A 19,996-nucleotide genomic window follows, 5' to 3' on the forward strand; every position below is an offset into this window, starting at 1 on the left:
CATGGTCATTAGCCGTAGGAAATAACTTTCGCAATTACTTCCTCTGTTTTTTTTTTTCAGTTGACCCGTTTCCTCTGGGCACACTTGTCAATGCATTATTTTGAACTTTTATATCTTTAATTATTTTGAACCTTTATATCTTTAATTACCAATAAGCAAAAATTACAAAAATTTGATATTTGAAAACTATATATTGAGATGAATCGAACGAGATCAAACATGACTATATTTTTATTTAAGTACAAGTCACAAAAAATAGTCAAAATTACATATATAAATAACGTAAAAAATCAAAACAGATCATCTAAAAAAGGGACGAAGTACAAATACAAAATATCAAGCTTCAATAAAATAATATCCTACTCAAAATCTTGAATGTAAAGTTAATTTCTGAATATTTTTGGGTTCGACCCAAGATTAATCTTTGGGCTGGGTCGAAAGTGGGCTGTGCAATTACATCCTTGTACCTTTTCTACAAATTTGAAAATCTTCACAAGAGTTGGTCATTAGCTTTTGCAAGGGGTACAATATCAGTGAATGGCTGATGTTGCAACACATCTTCTGAAAATGGAGATGACCATATCATCATCATAATCTCTCTCCTCAAAAATCCACTGAATTATACTTTATTTTCAAAACATTTCTCGTTTATTTTTTCTACTTGCCAAAACAAATTCAATATCAAAGCATGGCAGCAGCTCTGCAATCTCTCACTTGTTCTTATCCACCTTCTCATTGTTCGTCTCACAAATATTCCTCTTACTCAGGTATATTTATAACTGTTTCTCTCTCTTCCTATCTATCTGTTTTATGAATTATACACTCTTGCGTTGTTATATTCACTTTTGAAATACTTCATCCTTTTAATTGTTACAACTTACAATTTCACTTTTAGGCTTATCAATGCACAATTATAACAGTTTGTCAATTTGAACTTGTTTGTAAGGAAATTCTCCTGAGTTTGGAAGCTTTAATGAATTTGTAGCAGTTTTTCATTTATAAGCTCGTTATTGAAATATTAAAATAATTGAGGTCAATTTTTTTGGCATTGTTAAATGAGGCCTAAGCAAGTGATTAATTTTTTTTTTCTCTCTGTTTTTCATAAGTTTGTAGCACGCCCAGCAGCTAATTCACATCAAAAAGAGCTTGATTAATTAATGTTACTTATATGGTCATGAAAAATAGGTCAACGGATGGTTGTTCTTTTTGGGTTTATTAATGTTGTAGTCTCTCTGTCACATTCTATAGTACCATCTCATTTTGGGCACGAAAATTAAGGAATCAATGATTATTGATGTATTTGTATAAAGAGTTGTTTTTTGAAATTATTATCATAAAAAAATGAAAAATTTGGATACATTAGATGAGTGGTTATGTAAAAAGAAGAGATATAGAGTAAGAAAAAAAAAATTGCTTTTTTGGTGTATCTAACTAATGAGATTGAAGGAGTATTAAATGATGATGTAAAAAATCGCATGTGAAAAGGTGGAGAGAGATAGTAAAAAAATGATGTTCTAAAATGGAAATAAGGGAAATGAGAAGAACATTTTGGGATGCCCAAAATGAAATACGAGAACTATAAAATAGGAGGAAGGGAGTAGTAACTTTGTGTTTTATTAGTTGTAATGCTTTGAGTTTTGAGCTATTTATAACTACCATTAACCGGAATATTATGACAAATATACAAAACAATTTTATTATGTAAGTTGTTGGTTTTATCTAAATGTAGATTCACAAAATTATCAACTTTTTGCAAGTTTCACAAATAGATAATTGAATATATGTATGCCCAAAGATGTGCTTGTCAAGTCGTGAACATCAAAGCCTTGCAACTAAGGAAGTATATTAAGAAAAGAAGGATTTAAGGTATTAGTTTTGAGTTCCATAAGTTCATTCTATGCGTAATTGTTTACGGCTCAAGTTGTTTTGAGATTTTTATTGTGTGTGTGCACGTGCGTGCGTGCGCGTGAAGGGTCATTTAGTTGTATGAGTGTAAAGTTTACATTCCAGTTCCTGCTGATTGTTCTTCTACTCAAGGTTTAGAACTGTTTGGATAACAATGAGATTTTGACAATGATATCAAACCTTACTGCACTGTCTGAACTCTGGATAATGCTCTAGAGTGTAGATTTATAAGTTCATGTAGAATAACTACTGAGATGAATGAGGGTATGTTAAGTTAGTCTAGAATTTTAAGTGATCACATCACTGTCTGACCTCAAAAATCTGATAATATTCCTTTCTTGTCTGTAAGGCATTTGTCTTTTATCTTCGGCTAATCCCCAGCGTGTACACTCGTCGTTCAATGGGCTTCAACTGAGGTTGCGTCCTTTGAGATGGGTATCACAAAGGTCATTATCTGCACCAATTGGCCGCATAGTGATGATGGTTCAACCGAAAATTCAGTTCATCCAAGGGACCGATGAACTTACAATACCAGATGTGAAACTAACTAAATCGAAGGATGGGACAAATGGCATGGCTTTATTTAAATTTGATCAGCCCTCTGTCTTTGACTCATCTAAGGAAGTCGGCGATATAACTGGGTTCTACATGATCGATGAGGAAGGTGTTCTTCAGACAACCAGTGTGAATGCAAGGTTTATCAACGGGAAGCCAGCAGGGGTTGAAGCAAAGTACATCATGCGCACCCCACGAGACTGGGACAGGTTCATGAGATTCATGGAACGCTATGCCAATGCGAATGGTTTGCAATTCGTTAAAAGTTAAGGCAATGTACATCCTTTCTTTATCATAAACCAGATTTTTGCATGGTTTTGCAAGTCCTATATAGCTCGAAATCTTGGTTCTTTTCCATTTTGATTCGTATTGTTTGTTCTGTCATCTGATCTGACAAGTTACATATCTTGACAGTAAATCACTTAAGATTGCTAATTCGTTTCTTTTGGAGATGACTAAAATACTCCTCCATGTCCTATGTGAATGCAATAACTTTAGTGAAAAGGCAAATTGCTTTACTTCACTATTTCATTTACTCCTGTATAAATGGAGAAAGCATAAAGTTCTTGAACCCTGTGATTATTTTAGTAATCGTCTGAATTAATGAGATGAAAATAGTGCTGGTTCCTCCCCCCCCCCGCCCCCCCCCCCCCCCCCCCCCCCCCCCCCCCCCCCCCCCCCCCCCCCCCCCCCCCCCCCCCCCCCCCCCCCCTAAGGATGCTACATAGAGAAAGGCCGGGAACTCATATGAGAAGGGGCTACGTATTCAAGTGTGAGACTTGGCTATTCTATGAAGCATTTCGTGTATCTTGGCCAAAATTGAATTGTCGAAGTGTATATACTCCTATCAAAGCGTGTAGGACCGGACACGTGTACTTGAGGTAAAATGAAGAGTCCAACTTACATAGTTGGAGAGTGTTGCCTCACTTACACTTTGGATGTAAAAAAATCTACTTTGGGGAACACATATGTTCCAATGTGTACTTATAGAGTACATGCTCTGCTCAAATTTCCCTATCTTCCAAGTATAGACTTGCAAAGATAGATATTGCAAATTAAAGCTAGACTACTCGACGTTTTAAGGAAAGACATAAGATTGCTGCTTTAGAGTCAACTTCAAGAACTAATTTTTGCACTCCCAAGGACAAAAAAAACCAGTTGAAACCTGTCAAACGGCCTATAATTTTATGGCAAGAAGAGAAAACTTCCAACTTATGAAATAAAGCTTCGTGATAGACATGTAAGAGGCTACATGTACCGTTCTGTTTCTTATTAGTTGCTTGAGCTAGATCAGAGTTCTTCAATATTATTGCATTATGTAACTTGCAAAATGTCCATGAAGAAGGCCTGGAACGCTTCTATACACCCTTTTTTTATTCATATTCTGGAAACTTAAAGCTTCATTGATGGTGTTCATAGCAGAAGTAATTGCCTGCAGGTTAATTTCATCTTATGTTATGAAATATAGCAATCTTGTACTCAAATGAAATTTTTTCTATTGTAAATTTTGAGATCAGAGCTCAAATAACATAAAGAACATGTTAGAAATCATTGCAACCAGTAGCAGGTCAGAGAAATGTACTCTAACTCTATCCACTTCGACATGGTAGCTTCGAAATTTAAATTATCAAGAATAGATGCGCTTCTATGTCTCTGCCTGACTATCAAGCTCGAGAATTATCCTTCATTTACGATTTCCTGCTTTCCCAAGACACTGTGATTGGGCTTCTAACCTTGTAGAGGCGACGAGAGTGCACCCACTGCAATTCTCCTTGAGCAGAGCTAACTGGCTTTGCTCCTTTGGTGGCTATAACGTAAACTCTATAGCCCAATGTTTGATTGATGCTTCGAAATACTAACCGCTTCGGTTTGACTACAATTCTGACTCCTTTGGGAGCTCTAATTTCCAATGAGTAAATGGAATTCGGTCTGCCCACATTAGTTACTCTCCTATCTATCACCTTCACTGTCTCACTGCCCTTGAAAATGGCAGAGATTGAAGGATAATTTAAACTGAATCCCCTGCTTTTCTGTAGCATTTCTTTGCAGCTTATGTTCCTGCGACTAATTATGAAGATATCAGATCTTGTGTATCCCAGACTGCACAAATGTGTGATGTAGTCTGCTGGTCTGATATCATATACTAATCCTGGATCGACTGCTTTACCTGCATTGATGTGTCCAGAACCCATAGCAAAATAGTCTGCCGGAAGATTTCCATCCATGATTGGCTTTCCATAATGGTCAGTTACATCTGCTGTTGTCATAAGTGCAGATTTGACTGCAGCAGGGGACCAACTTGGGTGAGCAGAACGGATAAGAGCAGTAATGCCACTGACATGAGGACAAGACATAGAAGTTCCTGACATGACAGTGAAATTAACCCTTCTAGAATCTCCTAGAAGGCCGGTGGGGCCTAAGTTTTGGGGCCAGGCAGCTATAATATTTACACCTGGCGCGATCACATCTGGCTTGAGGATTGAAGGGTTGTTCAAGCTCGGTCCCCTAGATGAAAAACGTGCCACGGCTGGTGCTCTGGATCTTCCTGTGAAAGTCCCTGCAAAATGAATCTTTGCTGTTGGTCGTTTTGTAGAGTTGATGTAACTCTTTAATTGAACTGATTCTGAAAATCCGATTAAAGTAGCAGGCAGAACGTGAGCATCGACTGAATCTTCCTCAAGATTTATCTCTGTGTTTGCTAGAACCATTGCAGCCCCTCCAGCTCTCCTCACAACCTCACCTTTCTCTGCCCTTCCATTTACTCCTCGATCACATACGACCATTTTACCAGCAACTTCTGCTCGAGAAAGGGACCCTTCAAGACAAAATTCACTTCCTGTGTCACCTCCTGTTATATAGACTACTTCAAGCTTCTTCTCTGCCCTTGGGAAATGATTTCCTGGGAACATCGATTCCCCATAGAGATATCTCCTGCTTCCCATTCTGATAAAAGCGGGAAATCTTCTATCAAGGGTACTTGCTCCGACAGTGGTAACCCAGGGTGCTTCATTGGCAACTGAGTTGCTGATAGGTCCGTTGTTTCCTGCTGCACAGACGACTGAAATGCCCTTTTCCGCTGCGTGGAAACTGCCAATCGCAACAGTGTCATCATAGAAAGGGATGGGAAATCCTCCCAGGGAGAGGGAGAGGACATCAACACCATCTCTTATTGCCACATCCATTGCAGCTAATATGTCAGAGCTATAACACCCATTAAACCAGCACACTTTGTAGATAGCAACATGCGCCCCTGGGGCCATTCCTTGGGCCTTGCCAGCCCCATTGCCAAGCACACTCGCCATTGGGACTGCTGATCCCCCAGCAGTGGATGATGTATGTGTCCCATGCCCAGAAGAATCACGCGGTGACACATACTCGGGGTTTAAATCTGGCGATTGTGACGGTGAATTAGCCACATGATGACCTTTAATAAAGAACCTGGCGCCAATTAGTTTCCTATTGCAACTCGTAGCGTTGAAGTTCTGCCCTTCTTGACAAACCCCTTTCCATTTCCTAGGAGGCGCAGGCATGCCTTGATCACTAAAGCTTGGGCTCTCAGGCCAAACTCCAGTATCCAGGACACCAATGATCGTCCCCCTCCCAAACCCGGTCCTCGACCACGCCCCTACACCCGGTGCATCAAGTCCTAAAAACTTGTAAGAGTAGGTAGTATGCAGCTCAAGCCTCCTATCAGGTCTAACAGCTATAACATCATGCAAGCTTCTTAGGGACTCTACCTCCAACCTAGAGAGACGAGCTGCAAAACCTTCCATGGCCGAACTATAAGAGTAGAGAAGACGAGAAGAAGGGCTGACATCGTCCTCAGAAGACACCGTTCTCTCAAGAAAAGAGAGGTGCCAACTGAGCTTCGAGTCGATAAAAGAGGCGGTTTGAGTTTCACTTTGTGGGTGTAGTTGTACAATGTAGGTTCGGAGGGGTAACTGAGCATTAACAAAAACCACAAAAAAGAGTAGTGTTGTAAGGAAAAGGAGAGTTTTGGGTTTTGCCATTTTCGGATACTTAGAAGGTTATAACTCAGGTTGTTGTTCATGGTGCTCTGTTGTTAGAATGTAGGGGTATATATGAAGGGATTTGTTGAGAATTCAAAAATGGTGTGTTGAGTGCTGAGAGAAGAATATGAAACCCGTGAAATTACAATAGAGGGCAGGGCTCTCACTCACGAGGATCTTTGGGAGGAGCTGAGAAATATGGGAATGGGAATTTTGGTTTGAGTTTTTCACGAGATGTTATGGTTTTGTTTAATATCTACATGCAGAAATTTGTTCTGATAATGTTATTAATACTTTGCTCTATAGATAATATATATTCTTCAATTTATTTTTTAAAATACCTGTTTTTTGAAGTATTGGTTTGTTTGACATGGAAGAAGTCTACTGATAGGAAAAGAGGTGACGAGTTCACTGCATTTAATTCCACAATCAGAAACGCTCCAGTGTGTAGTTGTGTCTTGTGTGTGCCTCTCTCTTGGGTAGGCGAGCCCATTGGTTCAAGGTCTCATGGGCCTTCAAATTTTTATATGAATGTTTTTGATAGTTTTTAAAAGAATGGATGGGTTTTCTTTGTTTGGAAACGGGTAAAAGGGAATTTATCCTGTGATTTTTCTGTTGCTAACCTAAAGTGGTGGATCTAGTAATTTGATAATGGTTGGTTATGCCACCATCCATCGAAAATATTACAATAACCAATAGCTAATAATTAAAAAACAGTTCATAAAAAGTTCCATTCCAAAAGCAATAAAGATTCATATTATAACCAAAGAGATACAAAGTCTCACAATTGTTCTTGACAAGTTTTCATATTTGGAATAATGTTGTTGAGCGAACCGATGTCATTTTGTTAAGCTACCAACTTCATAGCCTTGAATATATAAATTAATATATGTGACTAATCTACTAATCTCATTTTAGTTTTTTCCAACCCAAACTAATATTTAAATTTAGGGCCTCTTCTCCCCAACTTATTTTCAGTTCAGTTCAGTTCAGTTCAGTTCAGATCAATTCAGTTCAGTTCAGCTGTTGACAATACTTTTACACTCACATATCACTATTCATTTCATTTCAGTTCAGTTCAGTTCAATTCAGTTCAGTTCAATTCAATTCAGCTCAGTTCAGTTCAATTCAACTATTTTATGCCGAAGATAACAGGCCCTTACTAAATAAGTAAACCACCACACCAATTGTAAATCACAAACTGAAAAAAAATGAAGTAAATCATGCCTTGAACATCACATGAGAGAATTTTCTAACACGAAGATTAGAAATAAAATGAAGAGAATTATGCATTCACATCCTTTTGTGAGAGATTTTTTTTGTCCATGAATATGGTAAAACAATTCATCCAAACACCTTACTAAAAAATACAGATCCTATACCTATCCAAAACAAATATTCACAAATATATATGTCAAAAAAAAGTTAAAAATCAAATCCTAGCAACTCGAACTAAAACTTGATAAATATACTAAACAATCAATTAAACCATGCTCAAAAATATGTATTACACTGTACAGTCCATACACGATCTATTTTTTAAAAATTTAGTATTATGAAACCTTATTTACTTTTGCTTGAAAAAAAGGAAGGGAAGCCTTTTCTCTAGTGGCTTATTGTGGTAATGCCAAAAAATTCCTTTGTTGTCAAAATTTTCAACTTTCATGATAAAAGAAAGTCAAAGGTCAAAACTCCCCTTCAAAATTTACTCTCTCACTTCAATTAGTAGATTATACATCAAGGTGTAGGATGAGCATCCTACACCTTGTCCAAAATTACGTAGTTTTGATGGTTTTAGGGGAGCCAAAAGTTGGCAGGCTTTTGGTAGTATTTATGAAAGTGGGCCAGCTCTTTCTCTCTCATCACTCACTCATTCCCTTTTGTTACACCAAGGTAGTATTTAGCATGTACACTTTGTTGACATTCATGTACATTAACTGGGTTAACGTTACAATCATGTTGTTATGTGTTGACCTTTTGTTTTAATACTCGTTTTGAGTTTTTTTTTGTTTTGGATGTCTATTATTGTTCATTGTGTGTTATTGACGATTTTATGGGGATGTCATTGTACATTTTGATTTTGTTAATGAACAACCACGAAGCCAAGAATGTACAAAGAAACATAATAGAATAAAAGTAACCCAATTCCTAAAGCTGATGTCAAGTGAGTAATTTGCAATCTTTGTACACTGGTGTGTTGATGTTTGTTCGCTAATGAAATTCAATATGTACAATTACAGTCCTATACCTCATAGTGCTCCAGGTGCCACAAAAAAAACTCAATATGAGTATTAAAACAAAAGGTCAATACATAACAACATGATTGTAACCCTTAATGTACATGAATGTCAACAAAGTGTACATGCAAGGTACGTGCATGTACATGCAACTGTATGTGAGCTAATAATAAAAAAAGTACCGCAACCAACGTAAATAAGGATAAATCACAATGTACACTGATGTCATTACTTTGATCACTGAAAATAAGGATACATTATTGTTATTGAATGTTCACTGATATACTCAATGTACAATTATCTAACAAGATTGTTCAATTATTAAGCCTGAATGTACAATGTTGTTATGACTGAATGTTCAAGTTATTTTATAGAGCTGACTTTGTTCTGTGTACATTAAAGTTGCGTTAATGATCATTGTGTATGACTAAATATACATTAGCTTCACTAACATGCATCTAACATATTCTATAGACACAAACAAAACAAAAAAAAACTCAATATGGTACTAGATTAAAAGTTCAACACATAACAACATGATTGTAACCCACTTAATGTACATGAATGTCAACAAAGTGTACATGCAATAGGTGGAGCTAATAAGAAAAAAAAGGTTCTGCAACCAACGTAAATAAGGATAAATCACAATGTACACTGATGGTCAATACTTTGATCACTGAAAATCCCCAAATGTACACTCGTATATTATTGTACATCAAACCATATCATTTGTACATTAAAAAAAGTTTTAAAAAGCAAAACAGAATATAAAATCAAATATCAACATTTGGAAATTTAAAATAGAAATGAATGAAAATAAGGAGAAATAAATGAAGAACAAAATAAATGAGAGAGATAATTGAAATGGTTCTTGAAAAATAAATGAGAGAGAAAAAGAGGGAATGATGATGTAGAAGAAAGAGTTGGCCCACCTAAAAATTCTGCCAAAAGCCTGCCAAATTTTGACCCTCCTAAAAATCAAACAAATTAGTTTTGGCCAAGGTGTAGGTTCCTCATCCTACACCCTGGTGCAGGATCTAAATTGCGCTCTCACTTACTCATTCTCTTCCTCACCCTCAGCTTTACCCCTCACCCCTCTTCTTGTGCGGATGTTAGGATCTCGGCATCTTGCAGGAGCCACAAAATTTCTACTGGACGAAACCCAAAATATAGTTCCGTTACTCACTCGTGCTTACACTTTTCTTACTTCCGACCCGTTTGGGACTAACAAACCATCGTCGCCGACGGTCTATCGTCACCAATAGGCTGGTTGTTGCCTTTCTTCTCCTTCCTTTGTCTTGGGTTGTCCTGTTTGTTATTGGTTGTTGCCTTTCTTCCCCCAATTGTGAGATTTTTTGTTTTCTTTTTCCAATAATGGTTGGTCCCGGATCAAATGGGACAACCATTGGCGCCGCCACTGCTAACCTATACGCTATGTCCATATTTTGTCTACCTACTTTCTTTATACTTACACCCTCGCACATCACGGCTTAGAGCATGATATCTTCTATAATGTTTGTAATAATTACCGGTGTTGTTGTCAGCTTTTGGAGGTACTAAACAATGTTTGTCAAATCCGTACTTATACTAAGGGTCCGCTATTACACCCTTGCTTTAATCCTCCTATCACAGCTAAAGATTCCGATTGGAGTGCCTAATTTGACAAAACTATTATTATCATGCTTGGTAATTATTCGAAAAAGAATTAATCCCTTAAAATATATCACTGGCGTAGATCAATCACTTAACACAAATCGCTGGCAAGTACAGGTTTTGGCAGAACGTAACGTAACATAACATAACAAAATATTCAACCTTCTCTGGTCTTAATTGAATATATATCCGAATCACTTTCTCCATATGTACCTTGTCCACTTTTCATCTTAGTTCTTGAGCTAAGTGATAAGTGAGTTTCTAACTAACTTTAGCCTCCTATTTCCCATCATTTCGTATACATATTGCTTTATTTTCATTAGCTTTACCTCCATTTTGCTAACAATCTCACTTAGGACCTTTTCTATGATGAGTTTCGCGTTTTAGGCATTTTTCTCTATAAAGACCCTATTTTGCTCATTCTTTTGGTTTCCTCTTTCTTGCAGATATTTTTAGTGCTTTACAAAAGACTCAAGGGAGAAAGATTGTGTAAAGCCGAATTCAAGTAAGAGCCTACACCTCTATCCCATTTGGAGGACTCATTCGAGTGCCTAAGAGGAGAGCACTCCATTTTGTATGTTGCGGGTGCTCCATTGTTTCCAGCGCGAGCTCTTCACTCATTTTCATCGAGGGAGGAACTTTTTAAGTTGCAATATTTGCACAAAGCGGCCGCTCCGGAGAGTATGGTGCGGGCGCCCTGTTCATTTCCCTTGCACCTAGCACTGGCGGGAGTTTACAAAGTGCGGGAGCTCCGGACTATATGGCGCGGGCACGCCCTTTTATTTTTCTCGTGATTTCCAGTTTTTCTTGGACAAATGTAAGGGGTATAAATACTCTATTTGTGCCGTTTTAGGACATCAATTCTAAACCTAGCAACTTTGTTTTAGCCTAAGGATTATTTTACTCTAATCTAAGAAAGTTTGTAGTTTTTGGAAGGGAATATTTTTGAATTTGAAGTTTGAATATTTGGATGCTCATGAAGATTAGAAATTTCTAGTATAATTCTTTATCTCACTTTTATCTTTTATGTCTCTTACTTTGTCACTAGCTTTCAATACTTGTTGTTTATGTTTTGAGATTACTTTTGTCTTGAAATCTCTTTTGTTTACATCTCCTTAATGGCATTGAATCATTTATTTTGTATGGTGGATCCCATGAATAGTGAGTAGTCTCTTTTATATGGTATGGGGTGAAACCCTCCTTAAAGTCATGAACTTTGCACTTTTTTGGGGGTTCTAATTTGGTTGATAGGTTTAAATGAACCATTGGAGTTTCTACTGGTAGTTTGTGGTTGGCCTCCATAGAGACTTAAATGCTAGTCAATTCAATTAAGGATTGAAAGATGAAATTGAAGAGTTGAATCCCCATATGTTCAATTAGCTAGACTTGCATATATAACAATAGGCACTAGTAGAATTATTGCTTATTGTTGCAGCTGAATTGCTGCGGTTTTACTCATACGCAACAATAAACCACGTCAAAAGAAAAGGAAAAATCGAAAATCACCCTATTGCTGCGGTTCTTTGTGAAAACCGCAGCAATAGTTGCCAACGGGAATTTTTTTAAAATTTTTTGACTGGTTTAACCAAATCTATTACTGCAGTTCGAACCCAAAACCGCAACAATACATTTAAATATTTTTAATTTTTTTTTTCTAAATCTATTGCCGCGGTTTTGGTGAAAACCGCAGCAATAGATAAGCCAGATCTAAAAAAAATCTAGGGTTTTTTTTATAACTCCCGCCTCTCTCCTATTCATAGTCACTACCGCCTCTCCCATATCCCCTTCTTTCTCTCCACGACAGATAGATCAGATCCTCTTTCTCTCACTCCACGACACATCCTCCCCCATCCTCTCTTTCATCGTTGGTGGCTCGTTGAGAAGCAATGAAGGCTCTTCAGTTCGTCAACCTGCGATTCGTGTCGTTGATGGCTCGCTGATAAGCAGCAAAGACCGATCAATCGTCGACCGCTCGAGTTTTCCTTCGCTTCTTCAGTTCGTCGGCCGCTCGAGTTCTTTCTTCTCTCATCGTTCTTCCTATTTATATCTATTGCGAATTTAGGGATTGAATCAATTCGAATCAATAAATCCCATCAATTTGAAGTTCGAATTGCAATTTGACGGATCTGGGTTTTTGTAAAGCAGATTTCGTAATTGAAGTTCGAATTGCACCCACTTTTTTTTCTGCCATTGTTGGTGAGGTTTAAGGAGATTTGATTTTGAATTAGAGGGAAGAAATTTTGAGGAAAATGGCATTTGCTCAAGTTTTATCTAATCCGCCAGATCTGCTTCGCACTGCTATTCACTTTTAGGATATTTTTCGTTTTTATTTTGTTTAGAATCAATATGAAATTAGGGTTTTTTATTTTTATTTTTAATTTATTTTATATTTTTTTTTATCTGTTGGATTTTGTGTATATGATATGTTAATATACAAATATGTTTTTATCATTAGTTCGTGTTTTAGTATTTTTCCTACATTTTTTTTCTTTCAAATTTGATGGTAAAATGTAAAAATTTTTTTTTTTTTTAACACCTCTACCTATTGCTGTGGTTTTGGCTAGGACCACATCAATATGCTTATTATTTATTATAAAATAGAGTATATTGTTGCGATTTGCCTTAGAAACCGCAGCAATATACTCTATTTTGCTAATATAATATAAATATGTTGCTGCAGTTTTCGCTAAAAACCGCAGCAATATGTTGAAATATTGTTGCGGTTGAAAACCGAAGCAATATATTAATTACCTATTGTTGCACGGCCAAAACCGCCGTAATAGGCCACTTAATGACTGCAACAATAAGCATTTATTCTACTAGTTAGGGTTTTAGCTAAGAGGTTTATTTTGTCATCTTATCATTCATGTTATTAAGTTGGAGTTTTGGTGCATGAAAATAGACCCTAATCCTTAACTTAGGTAGCCCTTTTTAGCTTAAAACGATAATTAGGGATTTAAGAGATGACCTCTTTTATCCATTGCTATTGTTATCTTTCATCTTATTTGTTGAAGTTCATGATTGAATTGAGTGGTGAATCCCGTATCCTAGTCCCTCTAATATTATCGTAAACCCTTATCATTGCTAATTCTTAGCTTATTTGACATTAGCTTATTGGTGTTTAATCTTGTCTCTCTACGGATTCGACCCTTGCTTTCCCTTTCTATTTAATTAGAGAGATTGAGTTAGGTTTATCTTTGTGAGGCTCGACGATGACCTATCAAATTTTGGCGTCGTTGTCGGTGAGGCTTAGCATTACATTGAAAAAGCTATTGTAGATGAGAAAAAATCTTTATTTGCATGTAAATATCGTGTTTTGTTGGTTTCATTTGAGTGCCTTACTTGTTATTGCTAACGATCTACTTAACTCTGTTTGATTGTGCATGACAAGGAAGAGCAAACAATCACCACTTATACCCTATAATCCGGAATTGGGCAAAACTCTAAAAAGTCTGAGAAGGCTACTTCAAGATCAACCCGAGTTTGCAATTCAATTTTCAGATTCCGAGTTGGAAGAGTTAGTTGCGTAAGACATGGCGGAAGACGATCCACCTCAAAGACTACTCCGTGACTATGGGCATCCCGAGGCCTTTGAGGTTCGAAGTGGTATTGCACTTCCTACCACTAACGCCAATAATTTTGAGTTTTCACCACAACTACTTATACGGATGATAAAAACGATCAATTTGGAGGAGATTCCAAGGAATGTCCCTTAGCCCACTTGGATAGCTTTTTGGAGTTGTGTGCTACGGTTGAACATCACAATGTTACCTCGGAGTACATAAGAATGAGTATGTTTGGTTTCTCTCTTCGGGACAAGGCAAAACATTAGTTGAGATCGCTTCTGGAGGGCTCTCTTACAACATGGGTACAAGTTACAACGAAATTCTTGCATAAATATTGCCCACCCCATAAAACCGCAAAAATGAGTAGAAAAATTTCTAATTTCTCTCAAGATGAAGATGAAGATGTAACTTTGAGTGAACTTGAGAGCGGTTCAACCAATATATCCGAGAATGTCCTCGTCATGGTTTCAACTAGTGCTCCTCATGCAAAAGTTCTATGATGTTCTCACACCAACATCTAGAGCCAACTTAGATTCCGGAATTTGAAGGTCAAATCAAGAAGCTTTCGGTGGATCAAGTACAAGCAACGCTTGAAGAGGTTGTGAAAAACTATGCATGGAGTGGATAAAGAAGGAAAAATTAATCGAGGAAAGTGGTTAATCATGAGTTGGAAAGCATTGACCTTCTAACATCTAAGGTTGATTTGTTGACCTAGAAATTGGAGAAAGCTAGCTTTGCATCATCTAGTTTGACTTCTATACAAGTTCTATCACGTTAGACTTGTGGAGGGGTTGACCACAACTCTTTATATTGTGTTTCTACCATGGAACAAGCGGCAATGGTGCGGTAAATAAATGACCCTTACTCTCAAACCTACAATCCAGGTTGGAGAAATAATCCCAACTTTTGGTGCAAACAAAACCAAAACAATCAAACCACTCCTCAAAAGTCCTACTAACCTCCTCAAAACACTTAGAAACCCACTCTACAATCCCAACAAGCTTCATACAAGCCTCCGGATTTCCATCTAACTCGATAATAAAGGCTTTCATTCAACCAACCTTCGAATCCCAAATCCAACCTTGAGTCAACATAGGAAACTTTCATAATTCAACAAACCAAGGCCAATGCGAAAAACGATCGAAGGCACAATGAGCTTTCCTCCTTAATTCAACAAGTCCAAGCCCACAACAAGATATTTGAAACTCAATTGTCTCAACTACCATAACAAGTGGGTAGTTCTTGTTCAAACTCCAAAACTTCATTGCCGGGCCAACCCGAGTTAAATCCTAAGCCCTTCATAGGGGCCATAAATTCGAGATCGAGGAAAGAATACGAGGGGCTAGTGATAAGAGAGGAATATCACACTAATAGAGATAAGGGAGTTGGGAACAATGAAATGAACATTGAATTTGAGAGTGAGGTAGTTGAAGAAGAGCCACATCAAAGTGAGGAGAGATTGAGTTAGAAAGAACTTGAGAAGGAAATTGGAAAAGATGTAGAAGTCTATGAGAAATCACCAATGAAACTTTACAAACCTCCAGTCCCCTTTCCACACCTGTTAGTTGAAAAGAAGTTGAATGCAATATTCTCTAGGTTCTTGGAGGTCATGAAGAGACTTCAAGTGAACATCCGTTTTCTTCATGACAATTCATAAATGCTGGCATATGCCAAGTTCTTAAAGAAAATTCTCTCTAACAAAGCAACGCTTGGAGAAAGGCAACTATTTCTTTACCTATAGAATTGAGTGCTATTCTTCAAAATAAACCCCCAAGAAACAAGGAGATCCAAGTAGCTTCTTCATTCCAGTAAAGATTGGTGATATAGATGCTGAGAATGCCTTATGTGATATTGGGGAAAGTGTTAGCCTCATCCCTCTTTCCTTTTCAAAAAGTTAAAGCCCACAAGAATGTCAATTCATTTGACGAATCGTTTCGTTAGTATTCCTTTGGGTATGGTTGAGGATGTTTCCGTTCAAGTGGGAAGAGTATTTGTCCCTTATGATTTTGTGATTGTGGAAATGAAGAGGATCATGTCATGCCCCTTATTCTTGGGAGTCCCTTCTTGAAGACGACTGCAGTCGTCATAGATGTGAAAAATGGGAGATTAACCTCGAATGTGGGAGATGAGAGATGGAGTTCACTTTTCATCAAGTGATGAAAGCACCAATGCTGGTGAGATTTGGATGAATTCACGTCTATGGAGGAATTGAAAGATCCTTTGCAAAAGTTGATGATGGGAGAAATGGTTGAGCAAGAGGAAGAGGCTCTTGCTTATCAACAAAGTTTAAATGAAGCATCAATCTACCAACCTCAAAGAGGCAAGTTTGAGGTGCTTGAGGTAACATCAAAAGAGAAGAGACCAACGCATCATCCTAAGTTCGAACTAAAACCCCTCCCAACTCTCTTAAATATGATCTTCTAGATAAAGATGAAGCTTACCCCATGATAAGTTTTAGTTTGTATGTTAATTTTAAGTTTTAATAAAGTTTCCTGATTATTTGAGTGATTTGCGTGATTTTTATAACGTGATTTTCTCAGTTGTATGAGTGATTTGTAAAGTCTCTTCTTTTCAGTAATTTGTGAGTGATTTTTAAATGAGAGTCATAAATTAATTTTCGGTAGTTTTCTTTGAGTGTCGATATTGATTTTGACATTCTTTTTGTAATTTAGAAAGGTAAGGGGGTAAAATAGGCATTTCAAAAGAGGACACCATTGCTCCCCCCTTCCCTTATATAATAGAGATATGCTAATGTTTAAAACTGGCACTTTCCATAAAAAAATAATTGTCACTGGAAAATATAGTGAATAAATGCAACACTATTTCTAACTACAAAAATTCTAAAAGTGTTGGATTTTTATTCTTTGAATTTTGTAGATGTTACTACTTTTTCCTTTGTATATTTGGTTTTTTCTACACATGAGGACAGAAAAAAATGTTATAACGGATGTGAGAGAGAAATAAATAATGAACTCAAAATCAATAAAATCAGACAACAGATTTACGTGGTTCACCAATTTGGCTACGTCCACGGCAGAGAGAAAGAGAATATTTTATTATGAGAAGAAACCAGATTACAGGGAGAACAGAGTGTTTTTCGTAGTCTAAAACCTAGAATATAAATAACTTATTTATATCCCCATTCAGAAAACGCGTTTCCGCATTTACCAGGCAGCTGCCCGATCTGGTCGGGTGACATCCGCCCGATCGGGAGGTTTTACTCCTTCCCCAGATTGGTTGCGCGCCCGGTCGGGCGAGACTCGCCCGAGTCGTTGTTCGGTACTTCGCCCGATCGGGCGACTTCCCAATTGGCCTGTTCTCAAGTTCGTCGCGGGCCCGATTGGGCGGCCTCGCCCGACCCGATCGGGCGGTACCCTAGAGCCCCCGTTTTGACATATTTTGACGAACACATTCAAGGCACTATTCTTACAGATCTCCACCTTGACTTGAATCCTCTCACAATAACCAGAAAACCAGATGCATTGATCAGAACGCCCAGAATCTCCCAAACACCAGATTTGTCCCAAAAGACAACCAGACCAGATTAGTCCCTAAGGACCCCAGAATTGCCCCAAGAGGGCAACTAACAATCACAAACATTTAGTAAGTCCAAATAATGTTGGAAATTACTCTGCGAAACCGGCTTGGTGAACATATCAGCAGGATTATCAACAGTTCTTACCTTCTTCACCTTGATCCTAGTCTCACTCCTTAGGAAATGATATCTCACATCAATATGCTTAGTCCTCTCATGATGGACATGATCCTTATCTAAGCATATTGCACTCAGACTGTCACAGTACACCGTTGCATGATCATGATGCAGAACCAAATCACTGATTAACCCCTTTAGCCAGATTCCCTCCTTAGCTCCTTCTTTCAAGGCCATGTACTCTGCCTCAGTAGTAGACAAAGTTATAGTAGGCTGCAAAGTTGCTTTCCAACTTACCACAGAACCACCAAGATTGAACACATAACCAGTCATAGACCTTCTACCATCCACATCTCCAGCATAATCAGAATCAGAATATCCTGTAACTAAGCATGCCATATCACCTCCATAAATGAGACCAATATCTGACGTACCTCTAAGATACCGAAAGATCCTCTTGACTGCCTACTAATGCTCCTTACCAGGATCACCCATGAACCTACTAACCATACTGACTGCATGTGCAAGATCCGGCCTAGTGCAAACCATAGCATACATCAAGCTCCCTACTGCACTAGCATACGGAACCCGACTCATGCACTCCTTCTCTTCAGCAGACTTAGGTGCAAAAGCTACAGACAAGTGACCAATATCTATAGGTTTTGTTGTTGACATGCCAAACCTTGACAATATCTTCTCAATATAACCTTTCTGTGACAAGAAAAGTTTCTTCTGATCCCTCTCCCTATAAATCTCCATATCAAAAATCTTCCTTGCAGCACCCAAATCCTTCATCTCAAATTCAGCACTGAGAAGTTCCTTCAATTTCTAAACATCTGACTTGTCCCTAGCAGCTATCAACATATCATCTACATATAGCACTAAGTAGATAAAAGACCCATTTGTCAGCTTGTTATGATACAGACGACAATCATATGAGCTCCTGTTATAGCCTAGCTTCATCATATAGCTATCAAACTTCTTGTACCATTGCCTTGGAGACTGCTTTAGCCCATATAAGGACTTCTTCAACTTGCAAACACTGTTTTCCTTCCCCTGAACCTGGAACCCATCTTGTTGAGCCATATATATTTCCTCCTCTAACTCTCCAAGTAAGAAAGCTGTTTTTACATCTAGCTGCTCAAGCTCAAAATCCTGATGTGCAACTATTGCTAGTAGCACCCTGATGGAAATATGTCTGACGACAGGTAGAAAATCTCATTGTTGTCTACACCCTCCCTTTGTGTGAACCCTCTTGCAACCAGTCTAGCCTTATACTTGACCCCTTCTTCAGATGTTATCCCCTTCTTTTTCTTGAAAACCCATTTACAAGTAACAATTTTTCTCCCTGAAGGTTTAGACACAAGCTCCCAAGTCTCGTTCTTATGAAGTGACTCCATGGCTTCCCACATTGCAGCAAGCCAATGGGTAGACTCTTTACATGTAACTGCTTCCCTATAGGTGGACGGCTCATAGACATCCACCTCTTCAGCAACCTGCAGTGCATAAGCCACCATAACTAAGTGAAATTAGATTCTTAGTCATTTGTGGAACATGCCTAACATTTTTCAAAGTATAGAAAATACCATCATGTGTCAGGATCTTGATAGAGCATATTCCAACTGTCTTACAGACTGCACTGTTAGCCGTCGAAATATTACCCCCATCTACCTGCTCATAAGTAGTAACCCACTCCATATGAGGACTCAATGATACGACGCTCCAGAATCAAGAACCCACGCATCACTACAATATGTTTGCTCATTTGCAACTAGAGCAAGGTCATCCTAAGAATTCAAAAGCAGCTGAACCAGATCCAGATTTATTCTCCAGATGCTTCTTTTTAGGACATTCCTTCTTCCAACGCCCCTTTTCCTTACAGTAATTACAGATATCATAAGGTTTAGGACCCCCTTTAGAATATCCAGATTTCTTTAAATTCTTTTTACCATGTCCTTTACCACTACTACTGGCCACTACCCTAGAATACTGATTTTCTGTACTTGTACTACCACCAGATGCCTTATGGCGCAATTCCTTAGTATGCAAAACACAAAATCTTTACCAACGATGAAAGATTGCACAAAATTTTCATACGATATCGGTAAAGAAACAAGCAGAATTAAAGCGGCATTCTCATCCTCCACCTTCACATCAATATTACGCAATTCTAGCAAAATTGTATTTAATTGATCTAGATGATCTCTAAGAGGCATACCTTCCTGCATTCGTAAACTGAACAGACGTTGCTTCAAAAGCAACTTGTTGGTTAGAGATTTTGTCATATACAAACTCTCTAATTTCAACCACAGACCAGATGCGGTTTCCTCCTCCGCGACTTCAGTAATTATGTCATCTGCCAGACACAACATAATCGTTGAATGAGCCTTCTCCTCCAGAACAACCATCTCAGTGGTA

At 37.9% G+C, this 19,996-nt stretch overlaps 2 protein-coding genes and 1 non-coding gene across 3 annotated transcripts; 1 reads left to right on the top strand and 2 right to left on the bottom strand.

Moving 5' to 3' along the window:
• The first annotated feature begins 504 nt into the window (after positions 1 to 504).
• Positions 505 to 3,031, top strand: LOC104899390 (photosystem II reaction center Psb28 protein). Its single transcript, XM_010686566.3, has 2 exons — positions 505 to 767; positions 2,255 to 3,031. Exons 1-2 carry the CDS (start codon positions 689 to 691, stop codon positions 2,728 to 2,730), a joined length of 555 nt encoding a protein of 184 aa, XP_010684868.1. The 5' UTR covers positions 505 to 688; the 3' UTR covers positions 2,731 to 3,031.
• A 1,024-nt stretch (positions 3,032 to 4,055) lies between these two features.
• On the bottom strand, positions 4,056 to 6,489 carry LOC104899389 (subtilisin-like protease SBT1.2). Its single transcript, XM_010686565.4, has one exon. The coding sequence runs from the start codon at positions 6,468 to 6,470 to the stop codon at positions 4,149 to 4,151; it is 2,322 nt and encodes a 773-aa protein (XP_010684867.1). The 5' UTR covers positions 6,471 to 6,489; the 3' UTR covers positions 4,056 to 4,148.
• A 7,793-nt stretch (positions 6,490 to 14,282) lies between these two features.
• Positions 14,283 to 14,394, bottom strand: LOC125492111 (small nucleolar RNA R71). The gene has a single exon (XR_007268558.1). It is a non-coding gene; the product is annotated as a small nucleolar RNA R71 (small nucleolar RNA).
• Between the last annotated feature and the right edge of the window lie 5,602 nt (positions 14,395 to 19,996).

This window comes from Beta vulgaris, chromosome 7, assembly GCF_026745355.1.
Source record: "Beta vulgaris subsp. vulgaris cultivar EL10 chromosome 7, EL10.2, whole genome shotgun sequence".
Taxonomy (NCBI): Eukaryota; Viridiplantae; Streptophyta; class Magnoliopsida; order Caryophyllales; family Amaranthaceae; genus Beta; species Beta vulgaris.